The sequence below is a fragment of the Pseudopodoces humilis genome, chromosome 7, assembly GCF_049639895.1.
Source record: "Pseudopodoces humilis isolate 2021_Gansu_Grassland_sample_001 chromosome 7, ASM4963989v1, whole genome shotgun sequence".
In the NCBI taxonomy this organism is placed as follows: domain Eukaryota; kingdom Metazoa; phylum Chordata; class Aves; order Passeriformes; family Paridae; genus Pseudopodoces; species Pseudopodoces humilis.
The window spans coordinates 29,486,180-29,505,617 of record NC_142206.1 but is presented as its reverse complement, the minus strand read 5'-3'; the positions used below and the strand labels follow the sequence as shown (position 1 = coordinate 29,505,617).

Here is a 19,438-nt window from a genome sequence, read left to right as displayed (position 1 = left end):
TGGTAGTTGCAAGAAACAAGAAAGGCATGATTGTGGCATTTCTAGGAAAAATGCTTGTGTGTATATATATGTGTGTATAGATGTACACACACTGCTAATTGACTTTGAAATTAGGCTCACAAGGGCTAGGACAATAACGCTTTTGGAGGAAAACAATACTCTGCAAAGCCACAGAGAGAAACAAAGTTGTTTATCCTCTAAGATACCTGTCACTTAGCTTTGCTGCAACCCACAACACCTGCAACAACTCAAAATCACATATGGATTTCATAATGTGTTCTTAAACTTCAAAATAAACCCCAAAAGTGAGTCTTCCTGCATTTTGTACCTTAAAGCATTAATGATCTATCATTCTTTGCCAAGAGGTTTCAATCTACTTGCATCTCAGATGCTCCAGGAAAAGGATGTGGTATACAGATCACTACATGCCTGCTGGTAGCAGGCTTCCCTCTAGAGTGACACATCAGGAGTTCTGGCTCCAAGTCCTTTTGAGTACCTATCACAATCTGTGAGCACTAAAAAAAACAATACTGAGAAAATACTAGAAAGTCTAACTCCCATCAACAGACAAACCAATCAAACTCTTCCCCAACTAGCAGTCTATGTTTTGTTTCTGCAAAGAAATTTCATCAATGTAACACACATACCTTGTCAAAGTAAGAGCAACACTTTAGTCATTTTGGGAACTTAAGCTTTAGCTTCTTAAGATAGGAGGGCAATCTTCAAGAGAACTCTTAAGTTGTGTGCTTGCAGCTCAGAATCTGCTCATTTCTGCCATACCAGAACGCAATCCAGATGGAACAGGGTGTTATTTACCTTTACTGCAGATTTCTACCACTGTATTAAAACAGATTTCCAAAGGCAACCCAAAAGTAACAGTTAGGGGTTTTAAACCCTGATGGCCATAATTTTCAAGAAACTCCCTGTGAGCAAACTGTTTTCTATGTACAAACTTCAGAGAAAGATTAGCAAAGGCTATTCTGTGAGAAACTGTCTCACAGAGCTGAAAGGCCATCTCTCCATCTCTCATCCATCTTCTGATCCCTATATCACATCCAAAAGCTTGTCAGAGCTCTCCAAGTGTCAGTACAAGTCATTAACCCAGGAAAAGAAGTAAATGCTGCTGCCAAGTTAGGAAGTGGTATCAGTGAAAGGTCTTACATCACCTCTGCTGGACAAGAAAGGCCTCCTCCTTTCAGCAGTTCAGTTTTTTTCCCAAAGCAATTGCACTGTAAGCACTGACGAGTTAAGGATAATCCTTTCTTATTAGAGTTAAAATACAGTATAGAGATGCAACTTTATGAGATTAACTACCTGTGCAGACAACACAATAGTTTTTGAACGCAGGAGACTCCATTTTTAATTTACTGTGCTCTGTAAGAAAGGTAAAATCTAAGTATTTAAGACAGTTTAAAACAGAAAAAATATCAAGTTGGCAGTTTAATAAAAATGAAAAGAAGAATTGAAGACAGAAAATCAGAGGTTCAATGTGGAAAAACTGCTAAAGAAGCCTTCCTACCATAAGTGCCATTCACCATTTGAAAGCAACTTTCTTATCCACAAGTCCCTTCAAATGAGCCTTAGCCCACACAAAGTTTTGATCCTATGAGGAAATACAACCAAGGTATTCTGTGAAGCTTACTTTGCATGGATCCCAAATGAAAGACATTCTTTATAAAGGCTAAGAACAGCAATATTAAAAGGGAGAGATGACTGGAGCCTTATTATTTCTTCTTTTGATGAATTCTGATTTGCAGGGGTGAAGACTTGTATACATTATACAAAAGCATATAGTTGTACAGAACGGCAAAACTCAAGAAAATTGTTACTTTTTTATTCACCTTATCTATCTTACAGTAGGTTCCAACTCTAACCTTCTTTTGTAGATATACCTGCAAATGGAATTGGGTTCTCTGTAAAAGGCAGTCCCTAAGGGCTACTCCTAGTGTTGACAGTCTTAGCCACTGAGTTTGAACATTACTGGACAGTTTCAGACCTAGAGCTGGAGCATGTGTTGGCATTTTCTGAATTCATTATTAATTTTCCTTCCAGTTAGAAGATTGGTATGAGCTTGTGTTTAAATTTCAAATTCCACATCTCTCTAACATTCCATACAAAACTTCATTTTCCCTATTAACTTCATATAGTTTTATGAGAGAGTATAATTGTCTTTTGCTCTGATTTCCAGCTCATTAACAGCATTATGTGCTGCTACTTATCTTAACAGAAAGTCTGTCAAGCCACAAGAATTTATTGCTTTTTGAAAAATGCAAGCTCCTGAAGTATCACATCAACCTGATACAGAACAGACATACTCTTCCCATTAAAATAATACCATACCTGTAAGAAAATGCCTTAGAAAGCAGAGCAACATATACTAAGACTTTTCTCTACATCTTTAGTAACAAATGAGAAGCTAAACTATGTGTCAGGATGTACACAGCTCTACACTGAGCTGCAGAGGAGAAAAGTGTGTTATTTTTAGGTCGACTAAATAATGGACCAGAAATTGTCAGTGGTTTTCTTCTTGACCAACACATGTTTTCCCACGCTTTATAGTAAGCCACTCAATTGTTTTAAATGAATTTTATTATCACATTTTCACACTCCTGTCAAAAAATATTCAGAACTAAGGAACACTGCTCAAGTTCAGTGACATGAATGTATTTCCTATTTGCAATCTGAAAGAAGCTCAACTCTGCCTCCTGCAGCAGCAGCAGCAATATAATTAGTGATGAAATTCTGACTGCAGGAATTTTGCTGATGACAGTTAAGAAATTTTCAGATCATAGTTTCATACTATCGTAGCTTGAAAATATATCTTTTGTCCTTAAACAGTGCCTGTGGTTATTAAATACAGCCATACAAAGACAACATCTGGCTCTAGAATCATATGAACTTCTGTTAGCCACTTTATGTGTGACCTATTTCTCTGGGATCAGTAGTAGGGACAAAGCCACACCTCAGTAAACAGACTATTCCTCCCTAACCACCTGCCATCATCACTTATAGAACACTGACCTACAATGACCTATCCCACCTGATCTAGTAGTTGAATATTAAACGAGAAACACTGTAATTTGAAATAAAAATTAATAACTATATAAATACACAGTATTTACATTTTGTGGGATTGCCTCTACTTCATTCAGTAACAAAATTGAAATGCAAGGAAGATGCTTCCTTATAAAATGCGGATGAGTAGATAACGCTGTATTAATTGGACCTAAAAAGACTGCAAATATTTTCTTCTGAATATAAACTTCCAATTAAGTATTAGATCACATCAAACAATAGGTAAAACGTCTCATGTGTTTTGGTATATGTTTTCCTTTTTTCCCACATTGCAGAACAGTTCTGAGTAAGCCAGTATGTGTCCTGCTTCCTGTGTTATCTCTTGAATCAGAAAGAAGCCACCCTCACAGAGGTGTTCTCAAACAGTCATGGAAACTCTGGAGACTCAGGGCAGCATAGCTTGCTTATTACCTGATCACGATCACCTGCAAAACAGCAGCTCTTCATAGTACAGGAGTTGAAGTACCCTTGGTTGTCAAACTGGAAGACAGGCAGGCGGCAGTGGATGTCGTAGAGCACCGGGGGAAGGCGCCGGCGCAGGGCCAACAGCTGGGTGCCGTTACTGTTGAACCGGACGCTCATGGCACTCTGAAGGGAAAGGTTTCCACCATAGCGGAGCAGTGAACTGGGAAGAGACAAGTGGAGCAGGTGAGATGGGCTGCACATATCAACTCAACTACTTAAAGACAGGACTCTCTTTAATCTTACTGAGGCATTTCAAACAAACAAGCCCAGTAAACTATAATCTTATTTCATTTCTGCATTAAGACATCAATTCCTGAAAAATCTTTATATGAAACCTGAATGACAAGTTATCAAAATGCTATGACTGTAAAGTCTTCAGAAGAGAAAAGTTAAAGACTGTGAGTAATTCTGTTAACAACAAATACATCTCCTGCATAGGAACAAAGTTGGACAGAGCACTTAGCCTTAAAAAGGCTGCTGTCCTTTTACTTCTGGGATGTCTCCCTTTGAGACTGACCCTACCAGCACTCAGACCTTTTTGTTAGCTGGTTCTTGAATCCAGGCATTCTTTTACCCTGGCTCTGGCACCAGATGGCATTTTCTCCAAATGTAGACAGGCTGGCCATTCTCTCTCTTCTGCTTCTATTTATATCTCTACAGGGCATCAGAAGATGTTTAAACTACATAATCAGTTCCAGATGTCTTAAATAAAAGGATATCTTACTAACATGTTATTGCAAGAATTGCTAAAATAAGTCACTTAGCTAATCTTGAACTAGCTTCATCTAAAAATACTGCCAAGTAGGCAAGACAATTATGTTATCACATGACATTATTACCTAAAACTCTCATGTGGCAGGCTTAGCTGGTTTCCTTGTCCCATATAAGGCTGTATGTTCAGAGCTGGAGTATTTGTATCCATTCTTATTGACACAAAACAAAACCAAAGGTTCTCAAGTTTCCAGACTCTCTTTAAAAAAGTAACAGAAATGGAATTTGTTCCTTAAAGGAACATAAAGTTAATCAAAGCACACCTTAAATGCAATTTGTACAGATTTTCTGTTCTTTTGAAAGACTTCATTCAATCTGTGTATATGAAATGACTGTCTGCATGGAAGGTGAGACCAAGATGGAAGACATTTTATCCCTTTTTTTGTTCAGTGATCACTGAAACATCCCTAAGCAGTAGATAGAGCTCTATTTTTTGTTAACAGATCTGTTTTGAGAGCTGTGACTTTTATGCCCCTTCTGGACCAGAAAAAACATGCCAGCTCAGAATCTGTAAGTTCTAGAGGGAAGTTTATTCATAGATTTTAATACATAATACTTTCTGATATCGCCCTTTGCCGCAACAACTGTGAAGAATGAGTCACTCTGCATGGATGGGAAGCCACATTCCATGCAGGTCTAAACATGCATCATTACCTGAGATACTGTAAAGTTAAAAAAGCACTGATCCTAAGCTGGAGTTCAAACAAAACCAACATAAAATATAAGGCTGTACATAATGAATGCCATAGAAATATGCTGCTCTCTCACACACACACACACACACACTCTTTGTGAACAGAACAGTCAAAGCCAGGCTGCCACAAAGGCACCACAAACCACATTTTCCAAGCCAATGACTAAGTTCTTCAAGCTGGGCACCAAAACTTCAGAAGGCTTCTATCAGAATGAACAGTCCTGGTATCTCATGTTCTCTTCCTCCATGGCAACATTGCCAAGCTTTTCTTAATTGTGTTCAAGGTATTTAATTAAAACATGAGAGTATTTAATACTAGAAACTGCAAGCTTAGAGACAAGGATTTGGGATCACTCTCATCAGCCCTAGTTTCTGTTTATTGAGAACAATAAAGTGTCGGGTACTCAGCTCAAAATACTTAGTCAGGCATTAAAAATCTAAACAAAACAAGATAAATAAACACGTGACATTTTTGCCTCCCCCTCTTCTGATAGGTCTTTGTAAGCCATTTTTTTCTATGGAATTTTCCACTTCCTTAAAAAAAAAGACAAATAAGCTAAAACATCATAAAGTCCCCAAAACTGCAACCCAACCAAGAACTCAACACTAAAAAATAGGCAGGAGAAACAATCCCTGGTTTTTTTTGGCTACAAAAAGTCAAATTTTAATAAAAATACACGTGTTGTCCAACATGAATAAGAAGGTCATAACAAATATGTACCAACCAGACTTAATGTTTAGGTGCAGCCACTGCTGCACCAAGATTAAACTTCTCTCCTCATTATCAGTTCTCCCCCTTAATCCAAATCACTACCCAGAATTCTCTCCTGCCTACAAGTGAGTGAGCCTACCAGATGCCCCATCCTTTCAAGTCTTCAAGCAAAGTTTCCATGGTTACTAGTATTATGCCCTGCCTGAAATAATTTGAGATTATATTTTATAGCAATAGGAGTGCCATATTAAACTGGCTTCAATTCTGCTTACAGATGTTTCATTAAGCTCCTATAGCAGCCAAAGGTACCAAAGCAAACACTTGGAATTGAATTCCATACTGTGTTGCAGTAACTTCAGTGTAGCAAAGCTCCAAAAGAACGTTTTATTTCAAAAATTAAAGGAAGCAGGAGAGACTAGAACTTCAGAAAAAATTATCATATCCACACATGAAAAGTCCAGAATTAAGGAGCTGCATAGTTAGTACTTCTCAAAAGATCCACAGTTTTGTCTGCCTCAGACCCTCACTCCACACAATTCAGCCACACATGTAATGTGTAAATACAGTTCCTTCTGCAGTTTTTTTAACATTTGCCAAAAAAAAAAAAAAATTCAACTCCCACACTAACAAAAAAAGCAGGGAGCTAATTTGGCTGATACAGAAAGAAATACTAAAATAGCTGTTTGCCATTCATTTGTAATGTAAGAGTAATGACATTCCCCACTTGCCTTAATTCTGGCCCCAAAAGTCTGACAGTATAGCTCCAAGTGCAGCATTTTGCTATACTAATCACAAGACAGCAGTTTTCTGTTTTCCCTACCCGGCTGTGTCCTGATTGCTTCCTCTCTGCCTCTTTGAAAGGACTTGTTAAATTAACTGCACAGTGTTTTGCTTTAACAAATTCTGAAAAGAAGCAGCAGGCAGTCAGGTGGGGATGAGGTGAACAAAGTGACACAAACCCCCAACAACCATCCATTTCCTAATCCAAACAGAGGAAAAAAATATTTGCTTGCTCTCCCTCCTCCTAGGACAGAACATCTGAGAGATATGTTCACAAATAAGAGGGGGGGATGTGTGTGGAGGGAGTGCAGCTTGTGGATCTATCTTGGTGACAAAGCTGCTCACCTAGTTCACAAACAGAGGACATATAAAGGACTTGAGAAATCTTTCTGTCTCATACTGCAGGCACTACACATGGTAGCAGTACTGAGAACTGAGGAACCCTAAGACTTCAGTAACTTCCATCATAAAATTTTGTTGATTTTAGAACAACCATGATGGTTTTAGGGAAAAAATAATTGCCTGAGATGCCTTCTAGAGTATACATCTCCATCAAAATTGCAGTCTAAAAAAGCAGTCAGCCCTCTCCAAGAAAGAAACCAGCAGAAATTATTTTTTACAGTATTAAGCTACTACTAATACTCATTAGTACTAAAGAGGATGTCTGAATCAAGAAGCTCTAAAGACCTTCAAACTAATCAGAATGAGAGCTTTTGCACTTTCATTTTTGGGGGGGGTGCAAAGGGGAGAGGAAGAGAAATGCTGTGTTTAAGCATGTTCAAATGACTATATCGCCTTTCTCAGTTGCACCAGGGTGTTGCTCTGTACCTTTAGTCAGTGTTACTTTTGGATTTTTTTCACACAGGATTATGTGGGGCAGTGTGTAGACATGTTTGGAGATGTTGCTCATATTAGAGCTGCCACTTCTGCCTCTCCCTTACTGCATGCACTAACAAAGGAGTTTCAGAGGCAACACCTTGTTGCAGTTACTAAAAAGTTTACTGATGCATCACACCAGAAGCAATACTCTCATCTTGGACACACAGACCATGACAGCTAGTGAGAAATCTCAAGGCAATACTAAAAGGACACTTCTGAACAACATGAGTGCTCTTTCTGCCAGAGGCATTATTTTTATGAATCCAAAGCCAGACTACTTGGATTTACTCTGCTTCCAAATTTGGCTCACCCAGACAGCTGTGGAATGCTGATGTTGCCTACTAGCTCTGGAAGCAATACAGAGAGAGACACATGCACTTCAGTTTTTTAAAAAGTCATATTGTATGATTAAGAGAAATATTTAGTCCACAGATGGAACATTGCAATCCAAACACACATGCTGGAGCTGGAGGGAGGCTGAGGAAGGAGAGAATGGACGATTATATGCAATATGGTCATTTCCGTAGCTGGATAGCTGCACACAGGCAGCAAGCAAGGGCTAACTAAATACCAGCTCAGCCAAACAATGGAAGGCTTTGAATCCACGAGTAGCACAACTGACGTAAATAATTTGGTTTCTACTGGCAGTTAAGTGGGGTAAGGGAAGGAGCAGTATCACTGCATTGCAGTATAGACACTGTCCTTGGGACTGGGTGGCATTTAAGAAAAGAAATTAATTAAGCAAGGGAAAAGTGTTGGTATCATAAACAGCAGTGAGCGAGACTAAGTTAATGAAAGAATGACCTTAAAAGGAAAGAATGAACTGAATGCTCGTAACTAATACACGCCGTTGCATACAACTGTGTTTGTCAGCAATTCTGTAACCACAAAATTGAGAAAGTTCTAACTGTGCAGAAAAATAACTGGAATGAAACTTGGCAAACAGAATTTTGGCCTGGAAAACTGCAGAAAAGTTTGGGGTTTATTTTCAAGAAAATTATTGTGTGTTTAAAAGGACACAAGTCATATATAGTCTGAAGCAAACACTTAGAGCCAAATTAGCAAACAACAGAAAAGTCAGCACAATATTGATAATCATTCAGACCTTTTTAAAGCACATTATGAGTCTCAGAAATCTCAAGATAGCTTCTTTGAAAAGCAGATAAATTGTGTCTAAGTGTATAGCATTTCACTGTAAGTAATGTGTTAATGAATGTGAAGGAAGTCCATCAGTGTTTGAAGATTAGATGGCATAGAAGCCATACTCAAGATTTTATTATTTTCCAGAAACAAGGTAATTTTTCTAAATTCTATCATCATTACTTCTGATTATCTTACTACCTTTACAAGAACTGTCTCCAAGAATCCTTACCAGGAAGTAAGGACTTTACTTGGACATTAAACAATAACCAAATAAAATAAAGGCTGTGTATTGTTAGCAAAACTAAACAGCTTTGCTTTCCTTCAAAAAGAAAGTACAATTCAAATCAACCATCCACCAAGATAAGAAAAGTACAGAATTCAGGGTGAAGATTCTGCATGTTCAAGAATGCGACATTTCTTCGCTGTTTACTGTTAGGGTCAGAAACGTATAAACTGGAAATGGAATCAAAATGGAATCCCCCCATCATTAATGAACTTTCATGCATGGCAAACTCTTAGGTGAACAGAAGCTTTGTGTTCCCTCCAAACCACGAGGGCAATATTTTAATTTTTTTTTAATAACTGAGATTCTTATCTGATAACAGACTTCAGAAACTGGAGCCTTAAAAACATCAAATATTACCATTTATGTAACAGCAAAAACTTGCCTAGTTTGGCCCTTATGACCTAACTAAATCATTGAACAAAAATGCTGCTACATCAGTGATCTCAGGCAGTTCTTCAGAACACATTATAATTTCCTGTATTCTGCCTTTATTCACAGGAAAATAACTCAAGAATTTCAGTATTCTGAGGAAGATGTCAAGAGCAGAGGCGTAAAGTATACTAAACTCTCCCCCTCATCTGTATTACTTTATTCCTTTCAGGATTTAAGGTTACCTCTGCCATTATAAAGACTGAACAGTACTGAATGTCAACAAGCAAAAAAAAAATCCCTGTTTGTTTGAATGCTTCACATCCTCCTCCAGCTCTAGCCAAGCTTTGTTTTGGTCTTATTACAGACCTGTTCCCAAACATTCTCCTGCCCTAGGCTTGCCCTCACTACAGATCTGCAGGTCAGCAGGCACAAGAGTGCCCTTTTTGCACTCTCTTCTTGAATCATGTAGGTGTTACTGTAATGTAAGTAATAAATGAGAACTAGTAAGAGACAATTAGTTTTTCAGGAAAAAAAACAAAAACCCAACCAAACAAAAACAAAATTTATCCAGAAAAAACACAAAAAAGAAACTAGAGAATACAATGCAAAAAGCAACTGTCCAACAGCCACAAATAAACTAGCTGAAACACCTGATCATTGCCATCCTTTTCTAATCCCTAAATTCTCTGATCAGAGTCCATTATTCAGCCTGATCAGAAATAGCACCTTGTAGGATGCAGTACAGACTGTGACAGAGAACACTGTTCAGCTAAATCCAGCAAAACACAAAGAAGCAGGTTCCATCAGATAACCACATAGAGAAGATGCAAATACAGCCAGACATGGCATGGGAAGATGACCTTTAGGCCAAATAAAGGAGCAGGACACGTTCCCAAAACCAAGCATTCACCAAAGTCTTTACAACACAAAGAACATGGATATCAGAGAATGTTACCTTAGAAAAATAATCTGAGTGTAAAAGTTGGCAATTCCTCCTGAAGAATTAAGCCATTTTCATACCTTATCCAAAATCAGTCATGTGTCAACACTGCAGTCCTACAATACATTTTTCCTACACATTTTTGCTGCAATTTTTGTCTTGCATTAGGAAAGCTGAGTAACATCAGCCACAAATTTGTTCTCTTATCTGATAACACACATACACTCACTTCCCTGCTTTTCTCTAGTGAAGCTGCAGGAAATTTTAATTTACAGAAACTACACAAGCAGAAATTAAAGAAAATAGCAACAAGGAGAAAGTAGGCCTTTCTTTTGACAGGAAAATTGGTAAGATCCAAAATGCTCTTGCAATAGAAGAGTTCAGTTTTGAACTAGTAAATCTTTTGCCTCTAATGAGTAAAAGGTTAATATAAATTTTCACTTAAAGCTAACTGAATGCAACTGCAGACATAACTTAGGACTCATCAGGTTGATTTCACCACAGATTCCCCTGGGCTGATGTTTCAAAGACCAATCCCCTTCTCTTAAAATAGGGTTAAACTAGTATTACAGATGTTCTCCTAATAAATGCACTAAGGGGATCTCGCCTTTAATTTCAGACACTAAAATTTTTTTCTAATTTTCCTCTCCTTTTTTTCCTTTTTAGACAAAAATGTTTCTCTTTTAATTCCCTCCATATTAAATGGAGGCATGGAGGTGATTAGGGCAAGACTTACAACGATTACTGCCTTAAGAAAGCCATCTACAAAAACACATTCAATCTGAGCTTCTTTTGAACAACAGATTATACTTTTTAAATTTGCATTACAAGGACAATACTTTGCACTTTAAATTCTTGCTTTAGAAAGACCTGGGTGCTAAAGTATTTCAAAGCTAACAAAAAGATTAAGCACCATGAGGCTTTTTAAGTAGGCAGTTTTCCCTTTTCTTGGTACAGGAAAAACCGAGGGCAAGAAAGGTCAACCAACAGACCTAACCAACACTGTGAAACAAAACCAGGTTTCCTGACTTCTTGTTTACAGTTACACACTGTTTAATATTTAAAACCTGAATAGCATCTCTGCTTGTAGGAGCAAGCTGGATCCCACAGAGCAAAGGGACAGTATTGAGCTTAAAGTGCTTGCCAGAACCAAGAGTACTAATGTGAGGATGCTGATACGTGTGAAAAGTTTCATCTTCAAATCACAAAATCCCTGTGCATATGATGGAAGGCAATCAAGACAGGAGAGGCCAAACAGAAGAATGACCATAGCCCTATATGAGTACAACAAAGAATTAAGAGCTGACCTACTAAGAACACTTTTTTATTATACAATTTGAACCTCAGTTCTCTAAAATTCAGTTGTGTGTCTGATCAACAAATCCAGGAATCCTAGAGGAAAGTTAAAATCTTTCTAAATATACTCCACTCCAGGAAGGATACCAACCTAAACAAAGAGAAAGCTAAGCTAAACCCTCTGTCCCAAGAAGGCTGACAAAGTCATGCATAAAGCAGAACTGCAAATGAAATATGGAATGTGTACATCTAAAACGGAAGCTAAGTGAGAGGACTCTTCCTACAGTAGCACCCTAGTAAATTCCATGATAAGGACAAAGCATAAGAGTGGGAAAAAGAGACTATAGCACCTGTTTCACACACTTAAATACCAGGCAGTATTTGGCAGACTTGCACACTTAAGTATTTCCAGACTATCTATTAGGTGATGCTCACACCAGCAACAGAAATGACTGCATCAGGATAAAAAAAATATTTAACAATAAATTCACTGATTTACATATTTCACAACTTTAGGCTGCACTCCTGTCTTTAAAGAAAAAAAAAAAAAAAAAGGCAAAAAAGAAGCATCAATTGATTGAATATGGCATCCACAAAATAAAGTCACCACATGCAGGAAAATCATCAACATGACTAAAGCCTTGATGACTGTCACCATCTCTCTTTGCCCAAAGTCAAAAAAGGCTTATTTGCAAGTACTCCCTTTTTTCCTTCAGTGAGAAGAAAGAAGGAAAGGCAGAGGAAATTACCTCTTAGGTGGTTAGATATTTCTAACTCTAAATAAGTAATTGATTCTGGCTAAATTTGTGGCAAATATTTTGGAGATTTATGTTCCCAATAAGGAAATCAAAGCCAAAAGCCATCTGAAAAGTACTGCTTCCCCAGATGCCATTCCTATTCAAATGTTCCTTCAACACATCCCAAAGATTCCCAGAAAAATTAAATCCCCATGAACTTAAGCAATCATCAGTTCACTTTCTACCACATTAAAAGGGACTTCTGAGAAATAATGGAAGAAAATTAAGGGGGAAAGTATCTACATTTAGGGTCTGTGTAATTTGAGGCAAATATGCCAAGTTGGATCTGGTCAGATCTTCAGATTTTAGGTTGAGAAACTGATCAGTTGATCTGCCTCAGTAGCACAGAAGTGTAACATATGAGGATGGTACATGTGTGGGATGAGTTCTATTTCCTGAACTGCAGGAGAAGACAAATAGTTATTTGAACTATTTGAGGTGGTGTGGTTGAACCATATTGGTGAGTTCCATAACAGCACTCATAATTTGTTAACCTAACTAAATGGATGACTTTAAGCAGCATCAAGTTAGTCAAAATTCACAACAAATTATTCCACTGGGAAGAGAAAAAAATGATAAGCCTGACAATGAACAAGTGGTTGCCAAGATACACACATTTCTCCTGCAGTCCTTAATACAGTGCTCTACTCAGAGCAGAACTAACAAAGGTCTCCAAACAGAAACACTCAGCACACTTCTATACCACTGAAATAATTGAAACAGCTATTTGCCAATTCAATGATGTAGTGAACTGTTCCACCTGCAGGGGCTTTGGGAATCCCAAAGTATTCACACTGGAAGTGATGACAAGCAGAAACTTCTTTCCTTCACATGAAAAGTCAAAATGCAAAACAGTCGAAGTAAAACCTTAAATATCCTCATACTACTCCTGTCATGTAACATCTACAGATTCTACATGAAGAAAATTCCCAATCCACCTGCACTAGATTTTAAGGAAAGAGCCCTGAACCTTGGTAAACTCACTGTCAGAAGCAAAGCCTGTGGTTGGCCCCTGAATTAATATCCCCAACACAATCACCAACAATACTGGATCCCTCACTTACACTTGCAGAAGGTTCAGTATTTCATCTGACATACCAGACATCTTGGTAACACACAGATAAAAGAATGCAACAGTTACTTTGTAGAGTGAGCTCAGGAAGGAAAGCTAGAAAGAATAAAAACTCAGCACGTGTGTGATCATTTCTCAGAAAATAATGGCCATCTCTGTTCTTCTGGTGTGATCTTTAAGGAACAAATGCCTTGAAGGTATTACCCTGGAAACTAAAACTGGCAGCCATTGGAGATTTCAATCTATGGACTTGTACTCAGTTATGATGCTGTGTTTATGACCTTAGAATACCTTCAACATCACCACATAGATTTTAAGTCCTCTCTATGCAACAGGTTACACCTCTGTACAGACAGAGTTGCAAATACTTATCTCCCTTTCCCTTGCACATCCACTCATCAAAAATAAACCCTAACAGAATAAACCATGCCTTTATTCAGAGGAAATATTCAGTCCTCTCTTGCAATGCTGGTCTATTTGACATGCATTTAACTAAACTATAAAGAACTGTTCTCAAAGTTCCTGCAGTTCTGGCAGCTACCACTCCTATTTTGATACTGAGAGAGGCCTCATAAACCTGAAACCTAGCTTTTCCAACTACATGTCAATCCAATACCACCTGCAAGATTTCTATGTCAAATAGTGTTTTCCTCTTGCTACCAAACCACTGATACAAAACCAAAAAAAGTAATATTCACCAAGTCTTTCAACGGCTGGGAACTAAATGAAGTAAGAGAAACTACCAGTGAAAGCAATCAGGAGCCAAGAACAGGATTTTTAAAAGTAGCCGTGATTTCCAATACATGTGGACCAGACATCATGGATTTAATAGATTGTTTTAAGAGTTGGATTGTGCTTACTTGCAGCACAGTGACTCAGCTGAACACCTAGTAATTAGCACATGACAGAAAAGCTCTGCTCAAGACAAAGACTTTAGGAAATACAGTCAGTTCAAGACCAACAGCACAGTGCAGCCACACCTTCAAAGTTCTCCACACATTGGCAAGATTGACAAACCTGAACATGGATAAACCTGCTCAGAAGGGTCCTCTCTCAAGATCCTCCTGAATCTAATTAATTTACTACAGGGAAGAAATATTTATATATCTATATTTTGCTTACTGTTGAATGAGTTAATCACTAGATAATTCACTAATACCTAACAACATGTATTCCTTGTCCACAACTTGGGAGCCTGCTTCTCTAAGTTCTCAGAGCAGAAGGCAAATTTAACATTAGTTTAGAGTACATTAATAAAGCTTTCTTGATTGGTGTTTTTTGAGACACAAATATTCATTTAATGTGAGCTAAAAAAGTTTGTTGAAGTGGGCTCTGAACTGCAGTTTCTTATCAGCCAAGACAAAGAAAGAAATCAAAGCTGAATAATGTTCCTTTTGGATTTATCTTTAAAGACTTGATGGAAAACACCAAAACTGACATTCCTTTAACTTGGGTTTATTATGATTTGTATGGTCAAAGAAAAAATAGCTTTTAAAATATGCCTTAAGGATTGCAATCACCAAGGCATACCAGGCTTACCCTGTTGCTCAAAGATTTTTTTTAACTCATCATTGGGCTCTTTGAGTACACGGACTTGTAACTATGCAGACATCACAAATCCCCTGAACTTTCAGATGAATCTTAAAAAGGCCTACTGTGTATAATTCTACCTATTCTTTATATTTCTACCTGGCTCAGAGTTAAATCCAGTACTTGAATTAGGGGACAAATGCATTTCCAGATTCCAAAACTAAAGTCTGGGGTTCTAGAATACTGCTTAACTCCAGGAACACAGAAAGTCAAATGACAAAAAGGAAAACTCTCTGCTTATAGTTTATTCTTATGAAACATGCAGCCTTGGAAGGAAATCACCACCAATCCCCAGCTTTGGTCAGGTTCCACTTCTACTTTGTAAAAAGCTTGTAAAGAACACGCTGAGGAGGCAAAAAAGGGGAAGGTTAGTGCAGCAAAAGAAACCAAGGCCAGTAAAACAGAATGAGCAGAATACCACAAACAGCTGAACACATCTAATAGTTCACTGCTCCTCAAATGAGGATATGTTTTCTTCTTATGTGCCCTTCTCAGCCTTACAGGCCTTACTCTCTCTTCTCAATGGTTTACAGTTGCCATTGGACCTTCTCTGAACAAAGTTCAACTTGCTAGGGCATAACAAAACTACAGTGCCTTTCCAGCTTAGTTTTCTAACTTCTAAACATGATGAGTTGGCTCAAAAACCTGGTCAAACATACAACTATGCAATAGACATAGGAACAAGGGCCTGGCAGTTTTTAGATAAGCCCTCCCAGACTCACCTAAAATACCCAAAGATTTGTATTTATGACACAAGACTTAGCATTTTAACCCTTGAACTGGACACACCAATGGATCCCAGTGTGCATACAGTACTGGTTCAATGCTCCCATCACAAGCAGAACACACTTCTGTGAACAGCCTTTTTGCAGCATCAAGATCAGTTTAAAACGTGTGATGGTCATTAATAGGACAAACCAATATAATTTTGATCTCAAAAACTTCCACTGAAGTTGATGTAAGTGGGGGGTCAGGGGGAAAAGAAAACATTATGGGGACAATGATAATATTTTCTTAAGTGAAAAAGCAGTTTTTTTATTTCAGTAAAAAGGAGATGGTCATGAAGCAGCATGGAAAAATGTAAGGGAGAACATGAGTATCTAACAACAGCTTAAGTTACACAGTCTTTGCTTGAAATATATATGTAGTCTAACTTGCTGAGTTGCCCCCAGCAATTCTGCAACAATATCTGTAATACATATTTTATTGTAAATAGTTTAATAAGCACAGACATCCCTTTTAAAATTTTCTTTTAAAAAGGCACAGCTTCCAGACCCCATCTAGCGGTGTGAACGCCTTACAGCAGCCTCCTCAATCAAAACCACATTTAAAGCTTTTCAATGCACTGTTTTTAAAAAAGAAACAATACAGATGGTTTCAGTTTAATGTCCACCTGAAGGAATATAAATACTTACACATTCTAAAAATAGAAAAAAAAAAAAAGATTTCCAGAATCACTAGTCAGCTTATAATCATAGAATTATATTAGTTTTATATTTATAGCACTTCATATGCTATTTTTGAGGAGCCAACCCACCACATCCAGATCTTATTAGTATACTGGGGTAGAAGGAGAGAATCTCAATTGCTGCACTAAATCTGAGACAGAAGAGATATCAAGCTGTGAATGAACTTTGGAAAAAAGCAAAATGAATCCGCCTCTGTATCCTGACTCAGTCAGCAAGACTAATCAAATTATGATTATTTGAAGTGAGCTAAACTTTCCACAATTCAGAGCTGTGGAACTGTCTCTAAATTTCTTCCTGCATGCCAAGAAATGCTGGCTTCTTAATCACTTCCTTCACTGTAGTAGCCAAGCATAAAGCACTCCCAGCTTCCCATTAGAAAGTTAACCAATTCCATGGCATACAGATAAAATCTAATCATAATCAGGACTTCTTTCCTAGACCTAAAAGTATTCAATTTAAAATTTTTAGGGGTGTTTAATGTTGCTTGACTAAAGAAGTGGACAAAACCGACTTTCCTGGCTGGAGGCATACAACAGCAAGCGGAGACAAATTCTCCCATAACCCAATTGGAGAGAAGCCATGTATTTTGGAGAAAAATACACTGCTGTAAAAATCCTCAGATTTTCTGGATAAATAAGTAGATACAGCTCATTTGCTCCTGCCAAGCAATGGAATCTATATCTGAATTCTCTAACCTACAAGGACATCACTGCTCTATTCAATGTTTTGAAAATGTAGAGCTATCAGTTTAAAACTACACAGTTAGCCATATTCCACTGACTGACATACAAGTTGAGAAGTTAACAGCAAATCTCCCCTTTTCTGATAGTCCATTATCAAGCTGAACAGCATCAAAGAAAAACTGTACTTCCCCTGAGGAGCCTCTGCTGATTAAAACCAGAAATTCAGCATCAAGCCTGATCCCCTTCAAATGAGTAAAGGCCAGCCAAAGTTTTATCAAACCTCACCTGTATCTGTAAAAAGTCTCAGCACACATAGTGCTGCTGGCTGCAGTACATGTTATGCGAAGTTATTGCTAACTACAGTACTGCAACTGGCCACAAACAGCTGGTCTTCAGAATTCCAAGCTTATCACTTGCTGGATTTTGCAGACAAGCAGCAGCAAGATTCCCTGGAGCAGCATCCAGTTATGAACCAAAAAGTAGTGTCTGCATCATCCAACTCTGCCTCTATCTGAGAACTGACAGTAGTTGGGGATATGAGTTTTACAGGAAGCGTTATATCAGCAGCAAATTATTAACTACATTAACTAATTAACCATTTCCCACGTCCCATATTGGAAGAGTGTTGTGGTCCAGCTTAACCCACTGGAAGTTAAAATTTTGGTAACCCACAGTAAACATTTAAATGGAACTACACTTCCCCCTTCCTTCTACCCATTCAACCTCTAATCAAAACCCCACTACCGCACCATGTGATAAAACAGCCAAAGTTTAACTGATGTAGTACTTTCTATCAGCACCTCAGGCGGAATGACAGGACTGAAAAGCTTCCACAATGGCCTCACTGTTACGATGGACTACATCAATACTGAAGGGAAAGAGAAATTTCCTTTGATGGCTTAAGACATAAAAATCCCTCACAGGTGAATGTCATGTGCAGCAATGCAAATAAAAATGTAGACTAGGGAAGAAATACATCTAGCAATTTTTTACTATAGTTACTTATATATTGTGCTATTCAACAATCCCAGCAAAGATTCAGCAATCAAACAAATACTTCTAAATCATGTCCCTCAAAAACCTCTATTCCTTCATCCTTCCTACACTTCAGGAAGTAACACATTTCATGGAAACCAAAAACAGTATAAAAGAGAGCTACAGACATGTAGAGAAGCAAGGATTTTCACCATAAGCAGACTTTTTGACAATGAGGAAAGCATCTGATGCAGTAGCCCTCCTTTGCTGTGCTAGTGGCATGCTTACAGAGGAAGCTTCCTGTTTATCCCTAGATAATTGGAGGAAAATGGAGACTGAAATGGAGAATTTCAGGGCTCTTTAACCCATTCTGCCTATAAAACTCACCAACCAAAGTATTTTTGGCACACATCTTACCTGCAACTACAGCATCCTTTATTATTAATAAGAACAAGGAAAATATTCAAAAACTCCCACGCATACCAACTTCAGTTTTATGCAGTCTACCACAAGTACTTACAGCATCATGTGGATTACTTTATCTTTAACAAGAACTTTTTCCCCCGATAATTAAGTATATTTTCCCCAGAAGAGACTGTAACAAAAACATAGATAAATGTGTAAATTCTGGCTTCCACTTCCTCACCAATGTGAGGATTGTATCTTTAATGATCTAAAATTAATACATTTTTTTCCTTGTATGATAAAGTGACACAATTACATTAAAAAAAAAGGTCCAGCTTTCTAGATTAACAAGTTAGATCTACAGAGACAAGTAGAAGTTTTGTCAAGTGCACTGTTACTTTAAAAAGACTAAAATCCAGCCTAATTTATTTAAATACGAGAGACACTGACTTTGGCAGCCCGCTAGCAGGCTTCAGATCATTCTGAAGAGACCTCTTTCCTGAGAGTTTCATAGGGAAAAAAATCTGCAGTGGCAGCAGAGTGCTTTAGGGCCATTTTCTTTTCCTAAGCCAAGCATATCCTTCTCACTGTGTTTTGGACACATCTCTGATCAAGCAAAGGAGGAGAGCTAATGGCTATCCCAAAAAAATGGTAGCTGAAAGCAGACTTGACACCTGCATTCATTTATGTTACAGCTGGCATCCAATCACACTTAACCCACCACAGATTTTTATGATGGAAAAATGAACATTCAGAATCTGAAAGACTGAAAAAGCCTAATCACTCATGCATGCCAAAGTCTGGTATTAGACATTGTATACACTTTAGACACAGTAGACACTTTAGAACCCAGTCTAACCATATTTCAAGCTGCAACCTAATTCTCTTGTTTTTAACTCTGTGCAAATCTGGAAGCACATTATACAGCCAAATGATTATACAGATGTCTGTATCACTCAGGAAGTCATGTTAAACTCATAAACACTGAGTAAAAAGCTGCCTTGACCACACTCTCTAGTCAGCGACTAAAAACT

General features: G+C 37.9%; 1 protein-coding gene across 1 annotated transcript in view; it reads right to left on the bottom strand.

The window, feature by feature from the left end:
• The window catches only part of DCAF5 (DDB1 and CUL4 associated factor 5), a 71,917-nt gene that overhangs the window by 32,907 nt on the left and 19,572 nt on the right, over positions 1–19,438 (bottom strand). The window contains exon 6 of the mRNA XM_005522553.3: positions 3,487–3,700. Within this exon, the coding sequence (XP_005522610.1) occupies positions 3,487–3,700 (214 nt within the window). The remainder of the gene's footprint in view (positions 1–3,486; positions 3,701–19,438) is intronic.